Below are 14,597 nucleotides of genomic sequence, written 5' to 3' on the forward strand. Positions count from 1 at the left end.
CTTCGCCGCATTTCTCCCTTGCGGCCGACGGCGCCCACGGAAGGACTCCCCGACATCGTCTGCCGTGCCCTCAACCTCCTGCGAGGCAAACTCTTGTGCGGCGCTGCCCGAACCGCCCTCACTAGACGAGTATTGGCCACCCGCCGTGTGCTTCGTGCGCTTCGAGGTCGAGCCCGGGTTGGACCGGACACCGCCGGCCCACCTTTCCTCGTCTTTGACGACCTCCCAAACATCGACATGTTTGAATTGTTTGCCGGTGTCGTCGAAGTAGACTCGCAAAGCCGACCTCAGAATGTCGGCTCCCGTGGCTCCGCTTTGGTAATGAGCCGCTTCACTCTTGTAGATGGCGCAAAAATTTTTGACCTCTCTAACGACTCGGTCAAAGTGAGCGCGGAGCATCTTAAATGTGTGGCGGCGGGACCCCTTCGGCTTAATCACGTGGTAGGCCTCGGTGACCTTTTCCCAGAAACACTTCCGAGATTGTTGATTCCCGACGATGGGATCGTACGAGACGCTGATCCAGGCGTTGTACACAGCTAGCGTTTCTTTGGGGTTGTACGGATGTCGGCCTAGATCCTCCTCCTCCTCCTCGTCCGCCTCCGCCCTGGAGCTTCCACGGCCTCGGCCTCCTCCTCCACCACCTCGGCTGCCTCCACCGCCTCGGCCTCCTTCCGGAGTGGGTTCAGCCGAATAATCCTCCTGAATCTGGGATAATCCCTGCGCATACCTCGGGGCGGAGGGACGGGCGTATGCATCCACGTCAAAATGGGGTGGTTGGTACCCCCGGCGTCGACGAACTGGAACCACCACCCAGGACATTGTACATGCCCCCAGTCGCCGAACGCGTTGATGTCAAACCCGTCGGAGCCGCCACTGCCATCGCCAGAGTTTCCGTCGCCGGACATTTTGTGATAAAAGGTTAGATGAAAATTAGAGAGGAAATGGAGATGATTTAGGAAGAATAGATGTGTATTTGTATGTGAAATGAGGATGAATTAGAAGTATTTATAGAGTAAAAAAATAAAATAAAAAAAGAAAAAACGGTAATATTACCGTTTTCGATTTTTTTTTTAAATTCGAATTAAAAAAATGATTTATTGCGCCAGCGTGACGATGTCCACTCGTGGGCCGGCGAGTGGGCGTCACGCATGGCGCCGGAGCGCTGGCGCGTGGCGAGACGGCTCGCCATCCGTCTCGGCATGCTGGGGACGAGACGGGATGCTGCAACGCGTCTCGCCGCCGTCTCGTCCCGGCATGACGGGTTACGAGCCACCCGCGTGACGCGATGCAGGTGGCCTTACAACCAGCCCCATCCTGTACTTTTTTAATAAGAAAGTAAACAGTAATCCACAGTCGCAACATATATATAAACTCTGAGTAACTTCATATATACTGTAGAATTCAAACCATGACAATGCTAAGTCACCCCTATAGTGCTATAGTCATAAGAAATAAACAGAAACTGCTGAAATGAATAATCCATAATGTCACTTTCTAAGTCACAAGCCCTTCCTAACCACACAAGCATGCTCTGTTTAAAGCAGGTCAAAGCATCCTCTTTACTCAGCAAATAGTATAACCAGACTATATCCTCAAGGGGAGAGAGGGGGGTCCACACTGTTCTCACCTGCCTGCCAGCCTGTCCTCTGTTTTCTGAATCTTGTGTCTCCAAAGAAACCATCACACAGCAGTGTGTGAAGAAACTAGCTTGATCAGTTGGTGGGGTATAACACATGCTTCACTTTGCAAAGCCAAGATGTCTTCTAGTGCAATAGCAGCTCATGGAGAGATGTATGTCTCTAAAGTTACAAGACTCTCCCATGGTGAAGGGTTAGCATCACACTGATCTTGTCGTTGATTTCGAGCAGCATTGAGTGAGTCTGAGAGGGGCCATTGTGGGATTTTTGCAATACACAGTGGCCACAGAAGCTAAAGAAAGAGAACATAGATTTGATTTGAATTTCGAAACACGTGATCATATACAGAAGTTGCTGGCCTCAACTGTTCCCATAATGCATATCTGATTATCGATAGCGTCGCTAGAGATTAAAGAAATCGGCCCCATCCTCAACATCGTCTGCCTTGATGTGTCCGGATTGAGCCATAAGGATTCTGTACATTCTCTTAGAACAAACCTCGCCGAGTCGTCTATCATCACCGAGTAAGCCTTCTGTGGTTAAGTCCTTGAGCAGAAATTCCTTCTCGTGAACCTGAGAGTTTTTGAAAAGATAAATAAGGTTTGCATAACCAAGATAATTAACTGAAAAGCGATACACAAACAGCGTTCTATAACATTGTTCTAAAACTTCGACGGTCCAAACTCATCTATTTACATCAAAGGAAACAGTATTGGCGGAAAGATAAGTTCATTTTTCAGAATTTTAGCAGCAATAGTATATTTTTCTAAGTAAATAAGGCGAGAGATGACAAGGAGAAAACATTTATTTTCTCATGAGCAAGACTCACAGATTTTCTTGGATCCATGTAAACTCTTAAAAGAGATTTCATTGTAGGATATTTCTTCCATATAGCTATAGCGAACCGTGGCTGCACCTTAGGGATAGCCACCAATACCTTTAGCCTGCATGATGAAATAAACTGTAAATACCATCCTCTTACCTGACAACAAAACAATAGCAAAAGCGCACACACACACATGCTACAGATTCAATGAGGGACTTTTGAGTTAAGTTATATTTTTCTTTTGAGTAGAGTTAATAACCCAGTCCGAAAACCTAAGGTCAATAGAGTTAGGTAAGTTTCAAGAATTTGAATCTTTTAACCATAAAAATCTCCAACCAGAGTTACAGCAGGTGCTAATTAAAGTTCACTGACCGAATGTTTAGTAATAAGTAGCCTAACTAATCTGATACGCAGTTACCTTTAACCATTACCTCTAGTGAGTACACAGTTAAATTCAAGAGAAGTATGCCTAGCCCACAAGCCTCAAGAGTTAAAGTACAGATTAAAGGTTACAACAATATTTACTTAACCTAAAAACTGACAATATAGGCAAACAGCATGCTCTTGCAAAAGCATAAGATGACAACTCTATATCTAGCTAAAAAGGTGCATGTATTCAAATTCTTCCAATAAAACTTGGGGTCATTCCAACACTCTGAAAAAAATACTATGTATTTATGATACAGAACTTCCTGAGAATGACGAAAAAGTAAATACTTGATCATTTGGTTTGGATGAAGGTATTTACCACAAATTTTTCTTAATTAAATTCCTATCCACACAGTCTCTAGGGATAGCAGATCCATTTGCGTTAACTGAAAACCGCGTCAGTCTTTTCCTGTATTAAAAATCGGAGGATATGAGATTAAGCATAATTATAAGTATAATCCACACTAGCGATAGTCAATTTCTACCACTAAATTTATTGGATGCTTTAGGGTGAACGAATTAATTATGCCAAGATTAAAATAATAAGCCTTCTAAGGAGAGTTGGTTTGATGCTTATAGTCATCACACTGTATTGAAACAACCAAATGATGAATTTTTTGCACTCACTTTGGTTGTACCAATACAAGTATCACTGCATACTAAACTCATCCTCATATTGAAAGTCATATTGATGCAGCCCAGCATGCATACATATATTTTACTTTGCCAGCAAAAATCATCAATTGCGACTAACCTAAATTGGCAATTTGCGAGGCTGCAAGTTAGACCGACCACATGTTCAGCTAATTCAGCTTCATCAACACACTGCCTTGAATGTACTTTAGAAAAATGGGTGGTCAATTTCGCAAAGGCCTAAAAAAGAAAATAGGTTTATTCAGTTCGAAAATCCGATAAGCCAAATTATGGCACATCATTCCATTTCTTTCAAAGTATAGTTTTTCTGTAACCTCCTCTACAGCAGGTCGCTTCCAACCAGGGTTGTTAGCAGGGTTCTTGTAATGTGCTTGTTCCCTACACCAGCCACACCATAGATATCTTTAAGTGGATACAACAAGATTGAATTTAAATGTGCAAATCATTTAGGGGTGCAATAAATAAAAAAAATTAAACCGAGAAGGCCATTACATGTCTTTTTCTTGTTTTTTTTCTGTATTTCTTTCTTTTCAGGGGGAGAGGGGAACAAACAAAACTCATAATATTAGTAGTTATGATATGTTCAGGTTATTCATTGTTAGATGTCTTGAATGAATTCCTAATAAAATGACCATGTAAGAAAAAAAAAATGATGCACACTTTCTTCTACTCCGCTAACCTTTTGTTGATGTAGGCCATAAGCTTATTTGTGACGTAACATACAGTGTGATGAGGATAACGATTTTGAACACTCTGAACATGATTCATCAGGCTCTCATTCACGACAAGGTTACAGAACTCTTCAGCTTCATATACAACTAGAATATAAGAGACCGTAATTCTTTCAGGAGCAATCTGCCAATAAATAATTAGAGTCAATCTTGATTGAATTGAAGTTGTTTAACCTCCAATACACATTAATAATGCTATAGGAGTAATACAGTCTTATATGACGAGATATAAATTAAGTAGGAGTGTTGCAGTGATCACCAACAGAATCATAAGGCAATGTCACTAACATCTTAATTAACATGGAACTACACTTAACATTCACTTGTAATGCCATCTTAGCGTTTTAAAACACGCAAGTTTCCTTCGTGTTTTAAGCCAGAGTTTCACAGTTAACATTCACTTGTAATGACATCTTCATGATTTCTCGAGTGATGCTAGACATATAGATAATATCGAAGAAAGGGGCATGCTATCCTGTTTATTCTTGTGGAATCAAGAGCTCAACTAAATCAGAAGACAATAGCAAGAAACTAGAGCAGGAGAGGGATCAGAAAAGTCCAGTATGTACATAGATTTCATGGTAATAGAAGAGCTACTGAGTAGTGAAGCAAATAATTACCAGAGAAACTTCTTCAGGAACAGCCATATTCCATACAATAGTTCTTTCCACTGGATTTGATGTTATCCGATATGAGAGCCCCTTTTCAGCAAATCTAGTGAGAAGATGTCCTATACTAGAAAGTAACAAACTAACTTAGGCAACTAACAAAATTAAGTAACCCGAGTTTTTTAAGTATAGAAGTAAAGAAAAATAAGCAAATACTAAAATGCAATCTTTACAAGAGATTATTATTTGAAAAAAGAACTAATATCCTACCTCCAATTGCTCCCAGTTCAATCACTTTAGTATCAATCTCAGCAACAATGGATTTGAGAGCATATTTACCCTTTTCCCATTTCTGCATTTCCTTCTCCAGTTTCTTCAACTCAGCAGCCTCAGCCTTTGAAGCAGCTTTAAGCATCTTCTCTTGCTATTTAAGATAAATCAAGTGGTGCAGCTATTAACCATATGATAACTTCAATAGAAGAAAGAGAGCCATCTCTTATTTAAGATATTAATAAGAGATTGTGTGCAAGGACTTACTTCTTTGAGCCTTTTCTTTTCTTCCATCAGACGAAGTCTTTCCTCCTTGGTTGTTCCCTTTTTTTTCACTGTGTCATTTCTTTTCTTTTTCTCTTTCAAGAAGCATGTATTGCTATCCTGTTGATTCAAAATCTGATCTGTATCATCTTGTTTACTAGCTTTGTCATCATGACTGACATGTGCCTACATTATATCTTTATTAAAGCCACTCAGAAGGATAAACACATCTCAAACAGAAGTATTGAAGTAAAACCATTTTTTTCAACAAGGCATATTAAGCATCACTATCACTAACACAATTATAGCTTGAGGCAGAGGCAGGATACAATATCAATGATTCACACAAATGATCCTAGTTGCTTCAGTATGCTGTCAATGTACATATCTGTAGATGGCCATAGAAAATCAGAGAAACAGCAGCAGTAGATATAGCAAATTGCAAAAGGAAGTTGCAGTTGTATTCTCATAAGTCTCCTAATTCTATCTGCATAAACTAGACAAGTGTGCTTAGCAGGATATGAACAAAAGAAAAGGGAAATTGTGAGGCAGTAGGTGTCAACTAATGCAATTTCCGAGCATCGGAGTTTTCAATTTTAAACTATAGAGGAGAGTGGAGACTCAGGAGAGGTATCATTAAGAGCATGAAATTGCATTTCAAAGTAACTAACCTCAGATATGCCATCTTCTGATGTTCCAGGAATTGAACAGTCTTCTAAAATATGCATTCTAGCTGAGTTCTGTGTGTCTTTCTTTTGAAGTTGAAAGGAAGTCCCTGAAAATCAATTATGAGCAACTCAATGATTTGTTTTCTTTTCTTTCTCCTTTTTATGAAAAAAGGGTTTGATTAGAGTGACTTTCAATTATATGATAGCATCAAGAAACAGATGGATATCGGTACCACAAGAAAATGACGAGGATTCAACCAATCTTGATGCAATTTCTGTCTCATCTGCCAATCTAGCAGCAAAACTACTTGCATTATCATCCATAGCTCCAATTCGACCAAAATCTTCAGATTCATCATCTGAATCTACACATATCCATCCCTTGATTTCTAAAACAAAAGACATAGATATGATTACAAGAATTGCAAGTACATAATCCATTTTAGATTCATTTGGTTGTTTAAGCGTGATTCAGGGAAATTTCTCCATATCAAGCATCCTTTATTAAACGAAGAGATTATGCATACGGATTTCAAACTACTGCTTTGAGAAAATTACAAGATAGTGACCAAGCGTAATCCAAAGCATGTACACAAGCACGTGATAGTTCGAAAGAAAGGGCCTAATATGCAAAGTTGATTCTTGGATTAGCAAACAAGAACAATTTAAACTCACCACCAGAGTTGTGGGTTGTAACAAACGGACGAGCATCTTCAACATTGGAGATTCTTGTGCTGATTGCAACCTTAGGTTTTGGGAGTTCAGAAATTGGAGTTTCGGCAACTACAAGTTCCTCAGGAGCTAAACCTTGTGCGATAAAACACAAAATCCGGTAAATGCATAAACAAAGAATCTTCAAGTTGCTGAACAGCAGATCATTGTCTTAACATAAGGATTATGCATAAGGATTTCAAACTACTGCTTTGAGAAAATTACGATAGTGACCAAGCGTAAGCCAAAGCATGTACACAAGCACGTAATATTTTGAAAGAAAGCACATCATATGCAAAGTTGATACTTGGATTAGCAAATAGGAACAATTTAAACTCACCACCAGAGTTGTGTTTTGTAACAAACGGACGAGCATCTTCGACAGTGGAGATTCTTGTGCTGATCGCAACCTTAGGTTTCGGGAGTTCAGAAATTGGAGTTTCGGCAACTACAAGTTCCTCAGGTGCTAAACCTTGTGCCATAAAACACGAAAGCCGGTAAATGCAGAAACCAAAGAATCTTCAAGTTGCTAAACAGCAAAGCATTGTCTTTACAAAAAGAATAACTGTATACCACTCAGATTGAACTCCCTCGATATTTGGTTGCACGCAACTCAAATACCACAATCCAATTACGCCCAATCCTGAATTTTCAGAAATACGAGGGGGACTGGGAAATTACCTGAAAAGGAGGATACTCCTCGAGAGCATTTAAGGATGGACGCATCGGAGAATGGCGTATCGGCGACGAAGAGAGGAGTATTTGACTTGAGTGGCGTGGGGTCATCGTCAATGATGAAGACGGTGGAGTTACTAGGGTTTGAAAAGGTGTCGGTTTTTTGTTTCTTCTTGGATTGAGGGAATGGCGGCGGCGTAGTGAGGTCAATGGCTTCGTCTCGGAGACTCCGGCGATTTCGGCCGGGTTCGGAATCGGAATCGGAGTCGGAGAGAATGTCGACGGGAATTGGCTGCTGCATTTCGTCGTCAAAAACACACTGAATTTTTTTGAGACTAATTTGCTTGCGTTTGCGCGGGATCAAAATTGGGCTTCATTTGGTCAAAATAAATTTCAAAATTTAGGATTAATAATCAATTTTGAATGTAGGATAATTCCAAATTCGTGGAACAAACTGAATATCGGATTTAATATAGATTTTTAAAAATAGTGTACATTATTAAAAAGCTGTTAAGAGTCCAGTGGTAATAGGCACTCATAGGCCAGTCATAGACTAACCACAAACTTCTTCTGCCATATCATCAACACTAAAAACTCCTCCTACCACAAGCAACTGGACAAGCAATATGCTATCAATAGGCTAGCCACAATACACAAAATTATAAAAAACAAATAATTAACAATCACACAAAATACGGAATTAAATTTACGAGACAGATACGGAAAAATTCAATAATAATAGTAAAATTAAAAAAAATACATTAATTTAAAAAAAACCCTCTTCCACACACGAGCCCCCGCCTCCGCCTCACTCCTCGCCGCCGCTATCCGGGACCCCCAAAACTGCGGCATCTGAGCCCGTGTCCGAGCCCCCAACTGTGCCGAGACGGCATCCAAATCGACTCGCATACTCTCGAGCATTGAGTGAAGAAACCTCTTCTCCACGGGTCAGTTGTCGCCCTCCATTCAGCTAAGATCTTGTGCATCTGAGCCCGCGTTTGTTGATGCGCGAAGAAGGCGAGCTCGGTTGTCGACTTGCCAACAGGGGGGATGCCGACTGGACCTTCTGGGACCCCTGGGCGACCCCCCTCGCTACCCGTTGCGCCCGCCTTTGACCAACCAGGCGAGTGCGGCGAGTAAACGATGGAGGGGACGGGAACTCCTGAACATCCTCGGGGAGGTTGTGGGAACCGCCGCTGCTGCCGCTGTAATCACCGGCATAGTTCAGTCGTTGCTTCTTCGGCCAGCCAGCATCGACGCCTGCCCGAAACTTCTCGGAGTCCATCAGCACCTCATAGCAGTTTCAGTAGGTGAACTCCTTATAAAGCCCGGGCACGGGGAATGCTTTCTCCGCTATCCTCCTGCAGTCCTCGTCAATTTGACCACTGGTCTGCATGCGGAGGGCGTTGGTGTACAAGCCTGAAAATCGGGAGACCGCAGCCCTGATTCGGTCCCACCCCTTCCGGCACTCCTCCCCGCTGTGTGGCCTCCCCTACGGGCAAAAAGCCTTGTAGGCTGCTGATATTTTAGACCACAAGTTGACGATCATCTGATTGTTCGAATGGAGGGGATCATCGCAAACACTCACCCAAGCCTTGGACAGCGCGACGTTCTCCGCATCCAACCACTTCCTCCATCAGCCAGCTGCGACGACTTGCCGACCACTCTTTTCCCCTTCCCCTTCCCCTTCCCCTTCTTCTTCTTTGGTGCGCCCCGACCCTGCCCTACTCCCCCCGTTTGAACGGGAGTGTCCGTCACACTCAGTGAACTGCGTCTTCGATGGGGTCGATGTGTGCAAAGAAGCAGTCAAAAAATCAAGACTGGGGCGATAGACATTGTCCCCCCGACGTCCCCTGCATCCTGGGTTGTCACCCCGGCATCATCTGCATCCCGGGTTGCATCCCTGGTACCCCTGCCCGCCCTGTATCCCCTGCCATCCCGGCATACTACCCCCGGTTGCCATACCGGGCATCATCTGCTGCCAAGGGTACATGTTGTAGTACCCGGCCATCGGACCCCATCCACCTCCCATGAGTACCCGTGGGAGTTTGAGACCCGCTCGTCACTGGAGTAGACTCGTTGTTATTCTCCATTTTGCTTTATTGCTCTTGTACAAAAATTAAGTGAGGGAGAAAAATCGTTAAAACAAGCAGTGCGAATGAAAATGACGTGCAAATCGCGTATATATAGTGTTTCGAAAAAATATTGAGCTGACCGATCGTTCGCCGATCGAGAGCCTGCAATGGCGGCCAGCCGACCGGCGAGCAGATCGGCCAGCGCCCGAAAATCGGCGTCGGGTCGCCGATTTTTTCGCCGAAATGGAGCTCGCCGGTTCCAATGGTTCGATGAGCGGACCGGCCAATGCCGGGAATCTGCTAGTCTGTCTGCTCGCCGCCATTAGAGATGCTCTAAGTTGAATATAATTTGTAATTTATCCACAATTTGAGTTTTGGATTGCAATTATTTCAAACATGATAATGCTCGAGGGAGATTTGTCTTAAATCCCATATATTTGGGGACTCAACACAAATTGCTTAAAGTCTGGGGCATTCAATGCTAATTTTCATTTGTGTGGGGGTCAATTAGTAAGTGTCCCCTCTTCCAAGAAATTTTGATTCTATTCAAGAAATAGGAAAATAAAGATTGATAAAAATCCGAAAAAGAGAGTTAACAATTTTCATTCTCCAAATCGTTGCTACAATCTCCTCTGATCCTTGATTGCAATCACTCAAAATGGTTAGCTGTTCTTAATCACGGAGTTTCAATTGAACAATTATCTCTCAATTTAGATCTCGCGGCGTGACTTTTGATTGAATTTTGGTAGGAAAACGGAGGGAACAGTTTGGAGGCTAAAATAGAGGCGTTGCTGAATGTGGAGAAACAAATGAGACAAATCGGCGACGTGGCAGGAACAAGGAAGGCTGTCACTGATATTCTGCAGCTATGCATCGATGCCGGCGCGTGGGCGACGCTCAACGAGCAGATTGTGCTTATCTCGAAGCGCCGGGGGCAGTTAAAGCAGGTCTGATTTTCGATTTTATCGTGTTTATATTTATTGATATTACGTTCATAATGATTATAGTATGTTGTTTAGTTAAAGTTGAATGATTTGAATTTGAAATAGCTGGAATGACTGAGGGGTGTTGAATGCGACCCTAGTTTATTTTGCGATTTGTTGTGCTATTTGAGTCAAGTTAGGTAGCTTGCATAATAGCACCATTGTGATATTTGTAACTCTTGAGATTGCTGCTGCATACCATTTCCAGTGGAGATCAGGTGATATCTTAGATATGGTCAGTTAACTGTAGCTCTACCTTGTGACAGACGTCCAAGTACAGATGGTTCACTCATATGTCTGATTTGTTCGAAAAATGTGTTTTTGGTAATTTGGTTTACTGATCGTACAGGTAGAGTATGTAATAATTGCTTCAAAGCATAAGTAGCATTTTAAACGAAGTGAAAAGCTGAAAAATTAGTAAATAGATTTTCCATAAAACGTCACTTTTACATCTGAATGACAATTTAGCCTGTGTTCTACTGTGTATTTTGAGAACTTTAAAATCAAGTTTGTGGAATGTGCTGCTAACAGTGTGGGAATTAGCAGATTCTACTTTGTATTCAGTTGACAAAAGCTAACAGCTGAGAAAACACTTAGAATAACAACTTTTTTGTGCTTTAACTACTGGCTAAAATCTAGTTTTCAGCTTTTAGAGGTTTCTAGACACGCTGTATGAAACAGAAGATGAAAGAATAAAGATGCAGGTTACATTTTGTGCTGCCTCTCAAGTAACTGAAACGTTTAACATGTCTTAGCCTTCTGTTGCTCTCATCTGTTGCCTATCGTGTCTTTCTTCACTGTAAAATATGGATACACACGTAGATTGAAGAAATGAATGCACTTTTAGCTTCTATTGCGCAAAGTTCTTTCAGCCACCGAACATATCCAAAATGCTGAGTCATATCAATTACTATATTATAAAAAGATTGAATTCTCATATTTACTGATTTACGTTTGTGTCTGCGTTTGGAGAATAATTATTTGTTCTGTATTTTTGTTGTTGTTATTATGCAGGCTGTACAAGCAATGGTCCATCAAGCTATGCAATATATTGATAAAACACCAAATCTTGATTCTAAAATAGAGCTTATAAAGACACTTAACAGTGTATCTGCTGGGAAGGTGATTTTTACACTCAGTTTTTCTACATCTACCTTGTCTTCGGACCTCAAGTTTTCTACTTTATTTCTATGTTCTTATTTCACTATACAGATATATGTTGAGATAGAGAGGGCTAGGTTGATCAAGAAGCTTGCAAAGATCAAGGAAGAACAAGGGCAGATAGCTGAAGCTGCAGATTTGATGCAAGAAATTGCGGTTGGTGGATAATTCATGATATGTTAAATTACATTGTAGCTGATTTCACCAACATACTTGACTATCGGCATTCCATATATATATATATATATATATATATATATATATATATATTTACTATTTGAACTACAGGTTGAGACATTTGGCGCTATGGCAAAAACTGAAAAAATAGCTTTCATTCTCGAGCAAGTATGTGGTTTCTCTCATTTCCATATCTGTTGAATATGTGCTGGGATTAATGAAACCCCATGACAATTGATATGGCTTAATGTGATGTCTACTTTTCCTCTTCTGCAGGTCCGTTTGTGTTTAGATCGCCAGGATTATGTGCGTGCACAAATACTTGCAAGGAAGATAAGTCCTAGAGTTTTTGAAGCTGATCCTTCAAAAGAAAAGAAGACCAAAGAAGGCGAGAGTATTGTTGAAGAGGCTCCTGCTGATATTCCATCATTGCTGGAGTTAAAGCGCATATATTACCAATTAATGATCCGGTATATACCAATTTGTTTTGTTTTACTCCAGGTTCTTTTCCCTATGATTCTGTACTTTTGTGTAAGGATCCTCCAATAGAATGTTTCTTTATGACATGAACAGTGTATAACAATCAATCAATCATTGATCTCCCTCATACATATCTTGATGAATACACTAACATATGTACCGATTAATGTGAGTATAAACTATTATGGATGTATACACTTTGAAATTGTTGCATTTTGGCTTTGATTCTATAGACACTTCCTAAAAAGTATGGTTCTAAATGATTGAATCAGATTATGCTTCTCCCATTGGTGCTGATCCTGCCTCCTATCCTTGTTTGTCTTAACCCGTGATGTTAAATACTCTAGATCTATCTAAAGTTTGGCATGTGCTCCAAATCTTATGATTAACTACAATTGTGTAGGTATTACTCGCACAACAATGATTACCTTGAAATATGCCGATGTTACAAATCAATATATGAGATTCCATCCGTGAAAGAGGACCCAGCCCATTGGATACCAGTAAAACATCTACTCTGTGGTTATTCTCATGTTATCATAATGTATTTATGGTTAAATTTTTGCTTCAGATTGATGTTTTCCTATCTGTGGTGTTAATTGATTTTGTGTTTGTTGCTTTTACTGAAGGTGCTGAGAAAAATATGCTGGTATCTTGTGCTGTCACCTCATGACCCTATGCAGTCTAGCCTCCTCAACTCAACCCTGGAGGATAAGAACCTTTCCGAAATTCCTCATTTCAGGTAAGTTTTTATAAATCCATATTGCTATTTATTTTGGTTTCATTTTGTTTCTACCACGTCCGCATGGAGTAAGAACCGGTCTTATTAATTGTTTACCCTGCCACTAGGTTACTATTGAAGCAGTTGGTTACCATGGAGGTCATTATATGGACATCTCTATGGAATACGTTCAAAGATGAGTTTGAGAATGAGAAGAATATGCTTGGCGGTTCACTGGGGGAAAAGGCTGCTGAAGATCTCAGACTTAGAGTGATAGAACATGTAATACTCCTGATAACCAATACTTGGTGTTTGTCGAGTTCTTTTTCTGCATACCGACTCTTGTGATAGTATTGCAAGTTTCCTTCTATAGCTCCTGTGTCTTATTTTTTGTGATTTCTTGCAGAATATCCATGTTGTTTCGAAATATTATTCCCGGGTAACCTTGAAGAGACTGGCAGATTTGTTATGCCTCAACCTCCAGGTCTTTCTCATTCTCTGTATAACAATTTATTTCCTGGAACCTGTAAACTTTTGTGTAACTTTAGTTTTAGTTTTGGTTTCTCATAAATATTTAATAAGATCATCAATGTTTCATTTGATACTGAAACTGATATACTGAATCAGAGAAAGAATTGTTGTTTCTAAACGGCATGGTAGGGCTGGGGTTTAGTAGACTTTTCTAACATGAGCATATTAGTAATAGTAAATAATTTATTTTTCTTAAGCCTCTACTTTGGGTCAAAATTAGCTATATACTGCATATATTATTTTTTAATTTCAGTCTTCGAATTTTTAGTCCGCACTCCTTAAAGTATCTTGGACATCTATAATATGCCGGCTACCTTAGTTTTTATCTAATTCTCTTTTCTCGTTCTAATGCTCTGGCATTTTGCATGTGATCATCTTTCACGATGCAGGAAGCCGAGAAACATCTCTCTGACATGGTTGTCTCCAAAGCGCTAGTAGCAAAGATCGACAGACCTATGGGCGTGGTATGTTTCCAGACAGCCAAGGACAGCAATGAGATCCTGAATTCATGGTCTACGAACTTGGAGAAGCTGCTCGAGCTCGTAGAGAAAAGTTGCCATCAAATTCACAAGGAGACGATGGTTCACAAAGCTGCACTTAGAGCTTGAAAACTGGCCACCGAAGTGGAGAGGTTCATTCATATTTCCTGATGCTTTTTGGCCTTCCAGAAGCAGTTTCTACTTTAATGGCAGGGAACATAACCGTTGATGGACCTGCACTGTCCATCCTTTGGTTTTGATATCAAAAGTCTTTCCTGACGTGTTGATACTCAGAAATTGCTCAGTCAACTAAGATCTACATTTACTTCTCTCATCACACTTGCACTACTTGTTATGTGCTCAAATAGTTCAAGCTTGTAATCCAACTCTGATCTTGGCTATGATTTTTCTTTAACTTGACTCATGTTACATTCTTATTATTCCTTTTCTGGGTCCTGTCTAATTTGATTGAAAAATTCATGCTTTCCAAATGTGTGTGTTGTGAAAGTTGATTTTC

General features: G+C 40.7%; 2 protein-coding genes across 8 annotated transcripts; one reads left to right on the forward strand and one right to left on the reverse strand.

Moving 5' to 3' along the window:
• Positions 1–1,361: 1,361 nt before the first annotated feature.
• On the reverse strand, positions 1,362–7,866 carry LOC121786997 (crossover junction endonuclease EME1B-like). Of its 7 annotated transcripts, none has more exons than XM_042185588.1 (14): positions 7,480–7,866; positions 7,139–7,264; positions 6,763–6,894; positions 6,321–6,476; positions 6,091–6,194; positions 5,423–5,605; positions 5,156–5,309; positions 4,898–5,007; positions 4,226–4,401; positions 3,861–3,924; positions 3,647–3,765; positions 3,212–3,301; positions 2,467–2,581; positions 1,362–2,210 (listed from the first exon to the last, which is right to left on the reverse strand). In XM_042185588.1, the coding sequence occupies exons 1-14, from the start codon at positions 7,772–7,774 to the stop codon at positions 2,040–2,042; spliced, it is 1,995 nt and encodes a 664-aa protein (XP_042041522.1). In that variant the 5' UTR covers positions 7,775–7,866; the 3' UTR covers positions 1,362–2,039. The 7 variants fall into 7 exon arrangements, with proteins under 7 accessions (XP_042041522.1, XP_042041521.1, XP_042041520.1 ...); XM_042185587.1 differs by having other exon boundaries at positions 6,763–6,888; positions 7,139–7,270; positions 7,480–7,865; XM_042185586.1 differs by having other exon boundaries at positions 7,139–7,270; positions 7,480–7,865.
• Positions 7,867–10,053: 2,187 nt separating this feature from the next.
• LOC121785793 (26S proteasome non-ATPase regulatory subunit 12 homolog A-like) lies at positions 10,054–14,571 on the forward strand. The gene is made up of 11 exons (XM_042184234.1): positions 10,054–10,209; positions 10,298–10,495; positions 11,546–11,653; positions 11,744–11,848; positions 11,981–12,037; positions 12,146–12,339; positions 12,753–12,852; positions 12,979–13,091; positions 13,199–13,352; positions 13,477–13,554; positions 13,991–14,571. The coding sequence occupies exons 1-11, from the start codon at positions 10,207–10,209 to the stop codon at positions 14,207–14,209; spliced, it is 1,329 nt and encodes a 442-aa protein (XP_042040168.1). The 5' UTR covers positions 10,054–10,206; the 3' UTR covers positions 14,210–14,571.
• The last annotated feature ends 26 nt before the right edge of the window (positions 14,572–14,597 follow it).

This window comes from Salvia splendens, chromosome 22 (assembly GCF_004379255.2).
Source record: "Salvia splendens isolate huo1 chromosome 22, SspV2, whole genome shotgun sequence".
In the NCBI taxonomy this organism is placed as follows: domain Eukaryota; kingdom Viridiplantae; phylum Streptophyta; class Magnoliopsida; order Lamiales; family Lamiaceae; genus Salvia; species Salvia splendens.

Excerpts from the sequence above, each read along its gene's own strand:
- LOC121786997 (XM_042185586.1), bottom strand. The coding sequence starts at position 7,774 with ATGCAGCAGCCAATTCCCGTCGACATTCTCTCCGACTCCGATTCCGAT. Across the intron at positions 6,895-7,138 it reads TACAAAACACAACTCTGGTG|GTTTAGCTCCTGAGGAACTT; the intron begins GTGAGTTTAAAT and ends TTATCGCACAAG. Across the intron at positions 5,008-5,155 it reads TGAACTGGGAGCAATTGGAG|GACATCTTCTCACTAGATTT; the intron begins GTAGGATATTAG and ends TTTCTAGTATAG.
- LOC121785793 (XM_042184234.1), top strand. Across the intron at positions 12,038-12,145 it reads TAGCTTTCATTCTCGAGCAA|GTCCGTTTGTGTTTAGATCG; the intron begins GTATGTGGTTTC and ends CCTCTTCTGCAG. Across the intron at positions 12,853-12,978 it reads ACCCAGCCCATTGGATACCA|GTGCTGAGAAAAATATGCTG; the intron begins GTAAAACATCTA and ends CTTTTACTGAAG.